The sequence below is a fragment of the Chlamydotis macqueenii genome, chromosome 3 (genome assembly GCF_036417535.1).
Source record: "Chlamydotis macqueenii isolate bChlMac1 chromosome 3, bChlMac1.mat, whole genome shotgun sequence".
NCBI classification, from domain to species: Eukaryota; Metazoa; Chordata; class Aves; order Otidiformes; family Otididae; genus Chlamydotis; species Chlamydotis macqueenii.
Genome location: NC_141558.1, coordinates 31373588 through 31386195, shown reverse-complemented (window position 1 = coordinate 31386195; position 12608 = coordinate 31373588). Strand labels below are relative to the sequence as shown.

The 12608-nt window shown below is 37.0% G+C and overlaps 1 protein-coding gene across 2 annotated transcripts in view; it reads right to left on the bottom strand.

Moving 5' to 3' along the window:
- Positions 1-12608, bottom strand: part of ADGRB3 (adhesion G protein-coupled receptor B3) — a 468567-nt gene that overhangs the window by 236274 nt on the left and 219685 nt on the right. For both annotated transcript variants that reach the window (XM_086744848.1, XM_086744847.1), the window contains exon 10: positions 3761-3955. In XM_086744848.1, the coding sequence (XP_086600974.1) occupies positions 3761-3955 (195 nt within the window). The remainder of the gene's footprint in view (positions 1-3760; positions 3956-12608) is intronic.

Below are 12608 nucleotides of genomic sequence, written 5' to 3'. Positions count from 1 at the left end.
TTTACTGCTTCAATAATGAATAGGTATGAGATGCACTCCAAAAATGTGACAGGGGAATAGGGGTTAAAAAGTCTTTCACCTACTTTGACTATTCTCTTGTTCATTGCATTAATGCTGCAAGAAACAATATTGCCCTTTAGTAAAATGATTGATAGGTAGGAAAGCTAAATTTTAGAAGCATTATGGATGTGATCTGATCGTATTACTGCAGTAAACACTGTACCACCTTGTAGAATCAAGCTCCTTCCTTTCATAGCAGGGCTTACGTACTACTGAACTGGCCGCTATAGAAAATGTTGTGACAGCCAGAGCCAAATTTTGAAGTCCTTTATTTTTGCTCAGGCTTTTCTGAGGGTAATGTCACTTATAGTCAGGAATGGACAATTATGTTTTCCTATTTAATTTCCTTCCTTTCAGTCTTTTTCTGTAATACAATGGCTGCAGTTGTCTGTACCAGTCCAAATTTTTTGACCCTCTCTGTAGGCATAAAGCTGTCATAAATCCTTTTATATAGCTAAAGAAGAATTCCTCCCTAGGAGGAATTAATGGATAGCCTTAAGTTACCTCCACTTTTGGACTTTAGCATAGGGAGTGTGTGTGTGGGGGGGGGAAAGTGGGAGGAAAAAAGCATTGGGCAATCCTGTTAATCCCTGACTGACAGCAATGGTCCCTTTGGCTAATATAAATGAGATTATTCTGCTCTAACTTCTTTGAGGAGAAACTTTCTTTCCTGTTGGTCGCTGGATCAGGGATTGTACAATTCACTTTGCCATCCGTCCTGAAAGGTAGTTCTTTCCTGTCATCCTGTGCTTAGAAGGTAGTAGAAGCACTCTTAGATCAGTTCTGGAAAGTGTCCCAAAATGTTGCTTCCATTATGCTTATTAACATTGTCCTGTAATGTTTTTGGTATAACCATATATGCATATACTTATTTAAAATCTTCTGGGTAGCATCCTTCTTACACAAGTAATAGAACAGTGGCCATTTCATAGCCTCAGTGTACCTACACAGCGTATTTTAAAGTACTGTCCATATTAAAGAGAAAGACCTTGCTTGTAGAATAGTTGCATGACTCTTGTCTTCTGCTATTTCTGCTACTGTACTGCTGTTTTCAGTCACTGATGAAGGATACCTTCCATATTAACTGCCTCATACATGATGATTTTTCTTCCTGACACTGTATATGCAATGTATACATAAATATTGTTGCAAAAAAAGGTTAAAATATGCAAAAGGAAAAACAGCCATATAATAAATAACTTGGTACTAGACATGCATACTTTAGAAGCTTTGTTTTGCTCTTTGTATCTGTCTGCCTAAACAAGTGACATTTAGTGTGCAGCACATCAGGTAGCAGTATCTTCATTTTGAGTAATTAGCCTGAAATTTTCAAATTTCTGCTCATTCTTGTTGTTATGGAGACTCTGAATCACATCTTTTGCACTATTCATGAACTCTAATACTGGATATAAGCCAGAGACATGGACGCAATGTATAAGAAACAAATATACTCAGATAAATACACTTTTCCTTTGTCAGTCTTAATGGAGGTGGAAGTGTAATTTTTGTATAGACCTTTAAAAATACCGTTACCCATAATTCTTAATCTACTTTTCAGTCATCCTGCAAGATTATAAATTATTACTTTCAGGGATTTTAAATCTCACTCATACTTTTCTGAGAATTTATTTGAAACTAAAACCCAACACCTAGAGAAATTCTACTTTTTATCTAGTGCAAAAAATAAAACGGAATTAGAACATGACACAGAACTTCCTCAGAAAGAAGGTAATTTTGTGCATGTTGTGCATTTTGACCTTTTTGTTACTTATTTTGATGATGGACTAGAAAGTATGAAAATATATGATAGTGAAAATAAAAATTAAATACAGTCCTCTAGAGGATTTTCCCATATGTTTACATATGGGAAAATCTTGATTTCTCAGAAATTGACAGTAAAATTTAAACTGATGTTACTGAGCCAGGATTTCATTTTATATCATCAGAAGTCAGTAACAGGAACATTGCTTAATGTATCCCCTGTGCAAAACATATGCTTCATTCTGATTTCACATACTTTCCTGAATACTATGCATTGGTTCTTGGATTTTACTTTAGCTTGTAATTTGTTAAACCTTTTTATTTTTTTTTTTGTTTCAATGCCTTTTTTTTTTCAGCAGGATTTAACAGCTCTTGGTATTTAGGCATCTAAATCCTGAAATACAGTTATTTCTTTGGTTTGAGAAGTCCTTCCTTATTTCCTTCACAATATGGTTTACCATTTTTTCCCTTTTCTCATTTCTTCACTTCAAAATGATTAATCCAAAATTATTAAAATAGTACTAATGATTTTTTTTTTGCCAAGTTGTGCCAGAATACTATTATGAATTTTGGAAACAGCTCTACGTTGCTTAAGTGAACAGAACTTTTGGCACTGTCATTAGTGGGAAAAGAATCAAATGTTCTCTAATGTATGTAAACTGCAAATGACCTGATCTGCTAAGTCTGTGAACAAAATCACTTGTGCCAAGCAGTTTCTCAAGGCTGGTTCTATCACAGATTTCTGTAGTGCCTGTGAACCATGAAGAACTCATATTGGGCTGTCAGATTGTTGAATGCATGAAAAATTTTCAGTAAATAACACTGTTTAATAGTAAAAGTTACTGAATGTAGGAAAATATATTGACTCTTATTCAATTAAAAAAAAGAGAAAAAGGACTGTTCACTCAAAATACTTTTTGAAAAGCACAGTTCAAAAAACATTAATTTCAGCTGGCTACAGGCTAACACAAGAGATGTTTTATATAGAAGTTAGCTTTTCTTTGTGCATCGAAAAACAAGAAAACTGAAAATGTAATAGCAAGCTCCTGAAAACTTAACTCTGGAAAAAATGTCTTTTCCAAGATACCTCCATTTATCTGCATGCATATATTCCAAAGTGTGTTTATAATCTATGCTTACCTTTACATCAACAAATATGTACACATGTCCTGCATTAATAACTTCATTATTAATTTATGAATGATCATGAAACTATCTTTTTCATAAATAATATATACATCTACCTTCTTAGTATTCTTTTGCAGTACATCTACAGTCTTTGAAAATTGTCTAAAATTCTCAGATATAGATGAAACCAATATCCTGATCTGAAAGTCCTGTGAAATATTTATTTTAATGAATATTACACAATGAGCAGTGCAGCCCATTATGTAGAAATAATTATAATGTTTTTTATCTCTGATAGTATTTTAATTGACTTATTGCACAAGAACAGTTAATCTAACATGTGAAATAGAAAATGCATATCAAATGTACTATCCATAACTCCTGTGCGCTTTTAATGGGCTTTATTTATTTGAACTGAAGAAGCAATGACAGAATTACATAACTAAACACTGTGGGCAGATTTTGAACTGAAATGAACTGGAACAAACAACACTAGTGAATTTCTTAGTGCAAAAAAAAAACCAAAACAGATCCCTATCAATCAAACCAAACCTTGAAAGAGAAAGATACCAAAAAATTTTACAAAGAAAGGATTTTACATTTTTCACTTCCTGTGTTGTTTTGGATATTTGTCTCATCAAATGTAGCTAAGCCTTTTCCTATTTTACACTTGGATCTTAGTTTTATGTGAACAATGTTTATGTCTATCATTCAGAAGATTTAGTTTCCTTAGTGGGTAAAATAGGTGACATGCAGTATACTGATATAAACTCCATCAGTTGAAATTCGAACCTTACAATGTTTCTCTTACCTGTACCCCATCAGATGCAGGGATATAACTTGCTCTTTTAAATGTGTCCGTAACATTTCTGAGAATTTCCACAGAAATCAGCAGGTCCCCTGCATAAAAGTTTTTCCTCTGAGTTAAATCCAATAGTGTCTTGGTTACTTGGGACATGCCATCACCAGCTAACATCCTCTGTCCCTTGGCGAGATGCTCTTTAATCTGTACCAGAAGAACAAAAAGAATATCAGAACCTACTTTACTGATAAAAAGGTGTGATAAATTCTAAACATAAACAAAATAATAAATAAAGTTATTTTAATAGTAAATATTAAAGCCATTGTAACAAAGTTCATCTTTTTAAAGATAAGACAAAATAGTAGACTATGATGACAGAATTATTGTGTTTATCAGAGAATCATGGATTTTATACTGAAAGATTCTGAAGTCATCATGCTTCACCCATTTAATTCTCTTTGAATATCAATAATTTCTCTAACATACAGGTTCTCAAAGAAACCCCACAGGCTGGACTGTGGCTTTAATCTACTTCCATGATGTAGCAAGGAACTGGTCTTCCTCAGAGGAACAGCTGTACAACCACTGTTGCCACTCATTAAACAACAAAGAGTTCTGAAATTTGTATATGCTAAGGCAGACCTTGTTATAATCCAGTTTACTATATGGAAGTATATACCCTTCATCTCTGCCAGCCCAGCTTGGCTAGTCAATACAAGAGCGATGGTTTAGGTGGAAGCTGATCATGGTGCTCTCTTCTGTAGTACTAACAACACAAAGGCGCTAGTTTGGAACAATTCTGCTTGTTTTTTCAAGAGATGCAAATTAAATTATGAATTACTCCCGTGTATCAGCCAAGAGAGCATGATTCAGTGGTAGATCTCCCAGCAGATCTGTACAGGGCCAGTGATAAAGGTAATCCAAAGTGCATATGCTGGTAGAAGAAACCTCCTGATAAGAAGCTGAATTTGTGGATCAGATTAATTCTTAAAGCTGACTCAACATCCCAGGAAGATGCATATTGTATCACAAAGATGTCATAAGGCTCGCCAAGGCTGAAGAAGAGTGCACGGTTTAAACAAGCTATTTTTTAACTATGCTTATGAATTTATGTATACAAACACAACTTCTTCCAAATTGAAGATAAATTAAATAAAGGTTAAATGACCTGAGACAGACCTCACTCTAGGCAGGAGGGCTGAAGAGAGAATTCTGTGCAACTGGCAACCAAAATGCTGACACCATCTCTGAATATGTATCTTCAATTACTTTTTAATTTGACCTTATGACTGACATATAGAGAGAAGGATAACTAATTGAATAGAATTTGGTAGAGAAGTGGAACGAAGAGTATAAAGATACCTTTTGTCACTTCCAGATCTCCCCAGCAACTTTATGTGCAGTTTCATTTAAAAAAAAAACAAAACAAAACAACAAAAAAAAGGATAGGATATGTAGTAAAAATAGTACAGTGATTAAAAAGTTCAAAATAACTTTAATGAAAGCAATCTAAAAAATGCAATCATTCTCTGATGTACATGATCTAAATACTTCCTTTTCTTGCTATTGGATCACACTTCGGTTACACTCTGAACCAGTCTTGAGATAAACCAGATATATGTAGCACAGCTGGGGCTGGGTAAAATGGCTGCTTCACGTTATGTCTATGGCCTTAAGTCATCTTTGTAACAGCTGGGGATTGCTACGGACAACAAAAGGCTTGTCCAAATCCTAGAAATACTTCAGACTTGGGACAACACCTGCCTGTTGCAGCATGGACAGGGAATGAATCTACTCTGTACCAGAACCTTTTAACAAGCATAACTGTACAATCAAATATTTTCAACAATTTCAGTGAGAACTGTAATTATTTTTTTTTATTTTATTTTAGCAGAAATACCTCTCTCAGTCTTCAGAATACTGTAATAAGTAATTAGGCAAGAAGCCTGTTTGCAGAAATTATTTTATGCAGTTTCTATTAATTTTAGAAGGAGGCCTTGAAAGTAATCTTGTAGGAAAATATAGTGAAGAAAAAGGTGTGAGAATGGAAGAAAATTCATTTGAGTAAATTCAGGGATCTCACATTGTATACAAAACATTATGAACTACTTTCTTGGGAACAAGTGAAAGCAAACAAGAACTTAATTTGTGATTTTTCCTGCAAAGTGTTGCCATTTGCCTCAATCTGCTCACATGCTGTGTCTGGGTAGCAAATGAAAAGAGCATCAGCTTGCACAGTAACACAGAATAGTAGAACTTTTGCTGGAACTCATCCAGCTATTCATTGATTCCAGAGCATATTTCCAGATTTTGAGGATTAACAATGTTCAGTGTGTCTTTAGTCAAGCCCAAAAGACAGATAACATAAAAGAGAGTCCATAAAGATGAATTCCCAAATCTATCATGTGTCTCAGGATGTAATGTGGGAAAGGCATCACACAACTTGAAGGCAGAGCTTAAGAGAGAACAAAGAGGTTCTTTTAATTCCAATAACAACAGCAAAGTGATCAGTCCTCATAAAAACTCTACTGTGCTCTTATGCTTGTAGAAAACACTGGTAGGAAACCTGTCAAACTATTTAGCATGTTACTTTATTGCATTATCTTGCTTTCTTTTGCTCCATCTGTATGTTCACCTCCCATTTGTTTTTCCATGCTCCTGCTAGACTTTAAACTCACATTTAAAAGATGGCAGAAGCAAATTTGTTGTTGGTTTTGGACCATGCACAGCACACAGAAGTCTTGGTCTCAGCTGCTTTTGGAATGTAAATAAATTAAAATAATCCTAGTTTTGACTTCCTTTTTTAAGCTTTTGAAGAAGTAAAGATCGTTTTCAGTGAAAAAAAATTCAGAGGTTTCTAGCAGCAGAAGTGGGAGTTGTAGTGTACTCTTCAGTGCTTTCAGCAAGACATTTTGATTACTTTTGGACACAATGAAAAAAAAGGCTTAGCAAGTGCCAACAATGCCACAGGACTAAATTATTGCACCCTCTTCAGAAGTAGCCAGAGTTGTGGTGCACATGGTTTAAAGTACCTCAGAATTACTGGCTCTTAAAATCACAGCTCAGTTTGGAACTGTTTTTGAAAAAATAACATACCCAGAAAGCTCATCTTCCCAGCGCAAGTACCCTTCCTCCCTTGGGCCACACCACTCATACACAGCTTGGTGAGCACCTCTTCTTCACCCTCCCAAGTTCTAATCCAGAAGTTCCTCTCCCTGATCCTTAGCTACCTCTCCAGGCCCACGCTGCCTTGAATTAGACTAGCAGCATACCTTTAGCAGAAGCATAACAAACCAGAATGTGTTTAGGTAAGGAAAGTGGGTGAAAATTAAGAGTTAATTAGTAGAAAGATTTTACTACAGTCAGGCAAGCAATGTGCAGGGCAGGGTAAGAATTAGCAACCTCCTTATTATCAGTTTACTACATAATGTATTCTCTTATCGTAAGACATCCTACAGCTCCTAAACACAACTTTAAAATCATAGGCCATTCACTCAGTTGATGTAAACTGGTGCAACACTATTAAAGCTAATGAAGATGTCTAAATTAGTATAAGTTGAAGGTACAGACTCCTGGATCACTTGCACAGCTACCACAAGAATCCTTCAGTGTGAAAATACAGAATATTCTCACCAGCAGTTAGTATAATGTCTTTCTCACCATGCTGCTTATTTTCTATGCTATGGTCAGGGTGATATTATGCACTGTCCAAGAAAGCTATTTTGGTCACCACTGTAGATCCTTGTAGTTCTCTGTGAAGGTCATTTTTTAGTGGTCTTACAGGCAGGCTCGTTAAAAATAAAGTTTATGAGCCGAGAGATAGTGAAATGAAGCAGCTGTTAAAGTGATACTTCAGTTGTCAACCGAACCTCTAGCCACCTGCACTCCTGCACTATATGGCTGCATACTTGAAAAATTACTGAAATGTTTAACTGGACTTTGACTCAGGGTCCAACTGCATTTGTCCCTTGATTTATCAGAAAGTATAATATAATAAAAATGCCTCTTTACAAAGTCTGAGCTCCTAGGCCTCTGGCATTGGAGTACAAATGTATTACTGCATAATAATTACTGCAAACTTAACAGCTAGACATGATTTAAAAGGACAGAAAACAATGAACCCTCAAGAAACCTATAAAACATTGAAAAGAATGATTAATTTGAAGAATAACTACACCATAATCATTTTTCCATTATTTTTTAAGATGATGTTGGATTCATGGCTAGGTATTACTAATGATGTCATTAAAACATTTTATGGTATTGGGGACTATAAGAACCCAAATTAAGACTTAGATAGAAGTTAGGGAAGATAGTTTGAAATAAAGATGTATCTTGAAATTGCTCATACTCTGCAAACCACTTTGCTTCACACCTTCACAACTGAACACTAATATTTTGTAAAATATTTTCATAATGCTCTTAAGATGGAAAACAGGAAGGAATATTCACATCACCCCAATAGCCATCTAAGTTACACAACTTTATTAGAAACCTAAAAGCTTTTGAGAACATTGGTTCCTCTACAGAACAACCCAGAGCACCTGAAATCTTATCTTGAATGCTCTGAATAACATTACCTGACCTCCATGGCTTCTAATCTTGAGGCTGGAATTGATAGTACCTCCTCAATAAATATTAATTAATGATTTTGCATTAAACTTACTTTTATAGTTACCAGCATTGAGGCCGAGAAAGGTTGGAACCAAAATGCTGAAGTCTGTGTGCTTAAAGTTAGGCACATAAATTAAAAAGGCAGAAAATACATTTTTGGCAGCTGAAATATTCCCATAAGTATAATCTTGGACTTAACTGAACTCATGCAGCATGCTGATGTTTAAACTGTAATGTCATGTCATTGTGAGAAAGCTCTCCCTTTCAGATTTGAGAAAACCTTCATTATAGGGTTGGTTTTTTTTTTGGCAGACAGTCCTTTAACTATTTTAGTACAAAATCCAGAAGTTTCATTTACTTTCCCACAATATTATTAATTATTTACTATTTATTTATTCTAATGCTCTTTCAATGTTTAAGAACATTATTTCATCCACTTTTTAAAAGAAACAGAGTAGGGTCTAAAGATACAGCTATGTGTCTTCAGGTGTGCATCTGAATATTTATAACCTAATGTCATATAAGAGTCTCTTTCCTTTTCTATATATTCAACATTTTATGAAGGAGATTGCTAAAGCAACACAAAATAATTTTCCACTTTGTCATCAGTGAAATTATCTAGTAGTTGCAATCTAGGTCATGATAACATACTAATAAATAAACAATTTCTGCAGAGAGGAAGGAAATCATATATTCCCTTTGTTTATAACAGAAAAGGGAAAAAGTAGTTGGTATACACTGTGTCAAGGAAGATTAAGGATACATATTAAGGAAAACTTTCCAACTGTAAAGGAAATTATGTATCATAGTTTACCAGTCTTCCACACTGGAGGCCTTAATAACAGTCAAGAAAAACAAAATGCTGGAATAACTCAAGTATAGCTGATTCTGATAGGACAGAAGTTTGGGCTAGATGATCTCACGAATTTTCTTTCAGTCCTATAATTCTGTAACAGGTCTTAGCAAATATGCTGAAAGTCAAGGTAAAGCCTCCTATAATTTACCCCAACCATAAACATTAAAGTTTAAGGAGTGCCCTGAAACTGAACTTTTACCTTCCCGCAAGTATCCACTGTCATGGTGTTCAATCTGCTGCACCAGGTTTCTGCGGATACTGTGCCTCGATCTGCCCCCATGCACTCAGTCAGAATCACTGCAACCCTGTGCTTTAAGGAACTTATTCTCAATTTACATAGACGAAAAGAAAAATGAGGATTGTTTCACTATATACAAGCAGTTATCCTGCTGTAATATACTTCTAAATTTTCTTAGGCAAAATACTCCTCAAAACAATGATTTGTTTTTAGAGAAAAGGAGCCAGCTTAATCACACAGAATACTGTGCTGTTCTAGACATTAATCTGACAGAAACTGAATCTCTGTACAGATGCTAGAGGAATTGTATGTGCTCTTCTATATGTGATGAGGTGTACTGTAGAATCTTTGAAAATAATAATCTATTGTCTGTGGAAGTCTAACTTTTTTTAGAAGAAGAATGTGAACAGCTCAAAAAGATGCTTGGTTCTTTCCGTACTTTTTTTTTTCACAAGAAGACTCCCATTATTTTGTTCACAAGATTCTTTTTTGCCACTATAATCCATTCCATAATTCTTTTTTTTTTATCATCAACATCAATAATGTCACTTATTCTAGTGCCTGAGATATAACCACCAAATATGTGACAGAGAAAGTCATTTTAAAATTTCAGTATTTTAATTTCTGCATGGCTTCAACTAAATATCTGCATAGATATTTTGAACATATGACTGCTTTTCAGTAGAGTAACAAATGGCTCTAGGGATGAGAACTGAATAATTATTAAAAGATCAAGTATTCTTCTTATACTTATCACTGTGTGTGTTGACTAGGACTTCTATTATTATTACTTTATTAAGCACTGCTATTAAACGCTCCAATTATCTGTGATTGAATCCTGCTCACGTTGTCGTGCTGTGTGAGTTCTTGTTGTTGTTATTGTTGTTTCCTTTTTTAACCAGAGGGCATGTCTTCAAGATTTGTGTTATCTATGTATAATGCAACATGACAAGAGCAAGAGTTGAGAGGAAAAAAAGAATGACGACTCTGAGATGGCTGTTTTCATTTTATGACAGACAAAACATTGCTTGAGGCAAAGTCTCCTGGCTCTCCATACTGACTGAATGGCTGAGGCTGGGGGTCACAAAGGGACATACTACTAACAAGTTGTCTTTCTTTTTTTTATAGTACATGGTCATTCTGGTAAGTATGTGTTCGTAAACCATAGAACTCTGATTAACTGCTTCAATTTATATGCTTATTTGATTTTAATCAATTCCTATATTTATTTGATTTTATGTTTTTATATAGTCATTCCAATGACACTCACTTCTGTTTGCAGGACAAGCCAGAATGGTTTCTTCAAGGAAATTAGCATGATTGGGGAGCTCTAATTTCTGCACAGGTGTACTGCATTAAGAAATAGGCAAGATAAAAATCCTTTGTGCCTCACATACTTAACACATCTGACCTTAAATATGGTGGGAGAATGCAGCAAATGAAGTACTGGACAGAAAAGCAGGGGAATGACTACAGGGGTAAGATGCTGTGACCACTGCTTTGCCGCTAGCTGCCTAGCCAAATTCCTGCAGTCATTCTGCAGCTGTATTGGAGTTCCTGCAGTCATGGTAGACTTTAAGGAAAACTAGATGAATTATTTCTTTATTGAGTTCCTAAATGGCCTTCATATCTTGTTTTCCCTCTGGCCATACCCTAGTGGAGTTCACCTGTTGGCTGCAGTGTTGGTTGGTTTGGAATACCAATGTGATCAGAGAACTCTCAGCTGCTTGTTGCTGCAGCAGATGCAGCAGCAGCAGAAAAGACAGAAGCACGTTTCATTTAACAGATAGATTACTCTTTGGTAAACCAGACATGAAAAGACTATTACGGATGCTGAGATGAGAGTGGGGACTTTTCTTTGAATTTAACAAGTGGGATTGGTTGGCTATTAAAAAACAGATATTCAGAAGCAGAAAGAAAGAAAAGCAACTTATCCAGTAGAATTATGTTGTGGTGTGCTTACGCAGAATAGAAGGTAAATGTTTTCTCCCACTGCATAGCATCTCTAAGATTGGGGTGCATGTGTATGTTCTTGAGATCAAGCACTATAATTTAATTAATGGATGTTCTGGTTTTGTTTAGTGAGGGGGGGGCTAAGGTGGTACCTTCTGTAGGAAACTGCTAGAAGTCGCTCCCCTTTGTTCACTGAACTCAGCCGGGCCTAGGGTGGACCCGCTGCTGGCCAAGGCTGAGCCAATTGGTAGCAGAATGTCCCATGATAACGCCTCTGCGACAATGTATTTAAGAAGGGGAAAACAGGAAAAAAAGGGAGAGAAGATGTGAAGCAGTTGAGCAGGGGCAGAGAGGGGGAGGCACGAGCCTTGTGGGCCTTGCAGGCCTCACCCTCTGGCTTCTCACCAGGCGGCCAACTGGGCCCAACTCGGCCCGGCCTGGCTGCACGAAGTGGAGAGGAGATGAGAAGTGAATAAGATGAAAAAAGGATCCTGAGAGGCGTCTGCCAGCCTTTTGTGAGGAACGGCTGCAGATGCCAAGGTCAGTTCAGAAGGAGGGGGAGGAGTAATGCGGCTCCTGGCCAAGATTCCCCTACAGCCTGTGGTGAAGACCATGGTGGAGCAGGTTGTCCCCCTGCAGCCCATGGAGGTCCACGGAGGGGCAGAGATCCACCTGGAGCCCGTGGAGGACCCCATGCTGGGGCAGGTGGAGGCCTGAAGGAGGCTGAGGCCCGTGGAGGGCCCGCTGGGGCAGCTATTCTGGAGGGACTGCACCCCGTGGAAGAGATGACCCACGCTGGAGCAGTTTCACAAAGGACTGTGGCCTGTGGGAGGGACCCCATGCTGAAGCAGAGGAGGAATGCAAGGAGTTCTTCCCCTGACGACGAAGTAGCAGCGTAAAACAACGTATGATGAACTGACCGCGACCCCCATTCCCTCTTCCCCCCTGTGCTGTTTGGTGGGGGGGAGGTAGTAGAGATAATGTTAAGCCTGGGAAGAGGGAGGGGTGGGGGGAGGTTATCTTGTTCCCTGTCTCATTCTCCTGCTAGTTTTAGAAATAAATGAGTATTTTTCCCCAAGTCGAGTCTGTTTTGCCCATAACGGTAACTTTAAGGATTTCTCCCTGTTCTTATCTCAAACCTTGAGACATTTTTCCTTATATCATTTCCCCCTATTCTCTCAAAGGGTGGGGGGAGT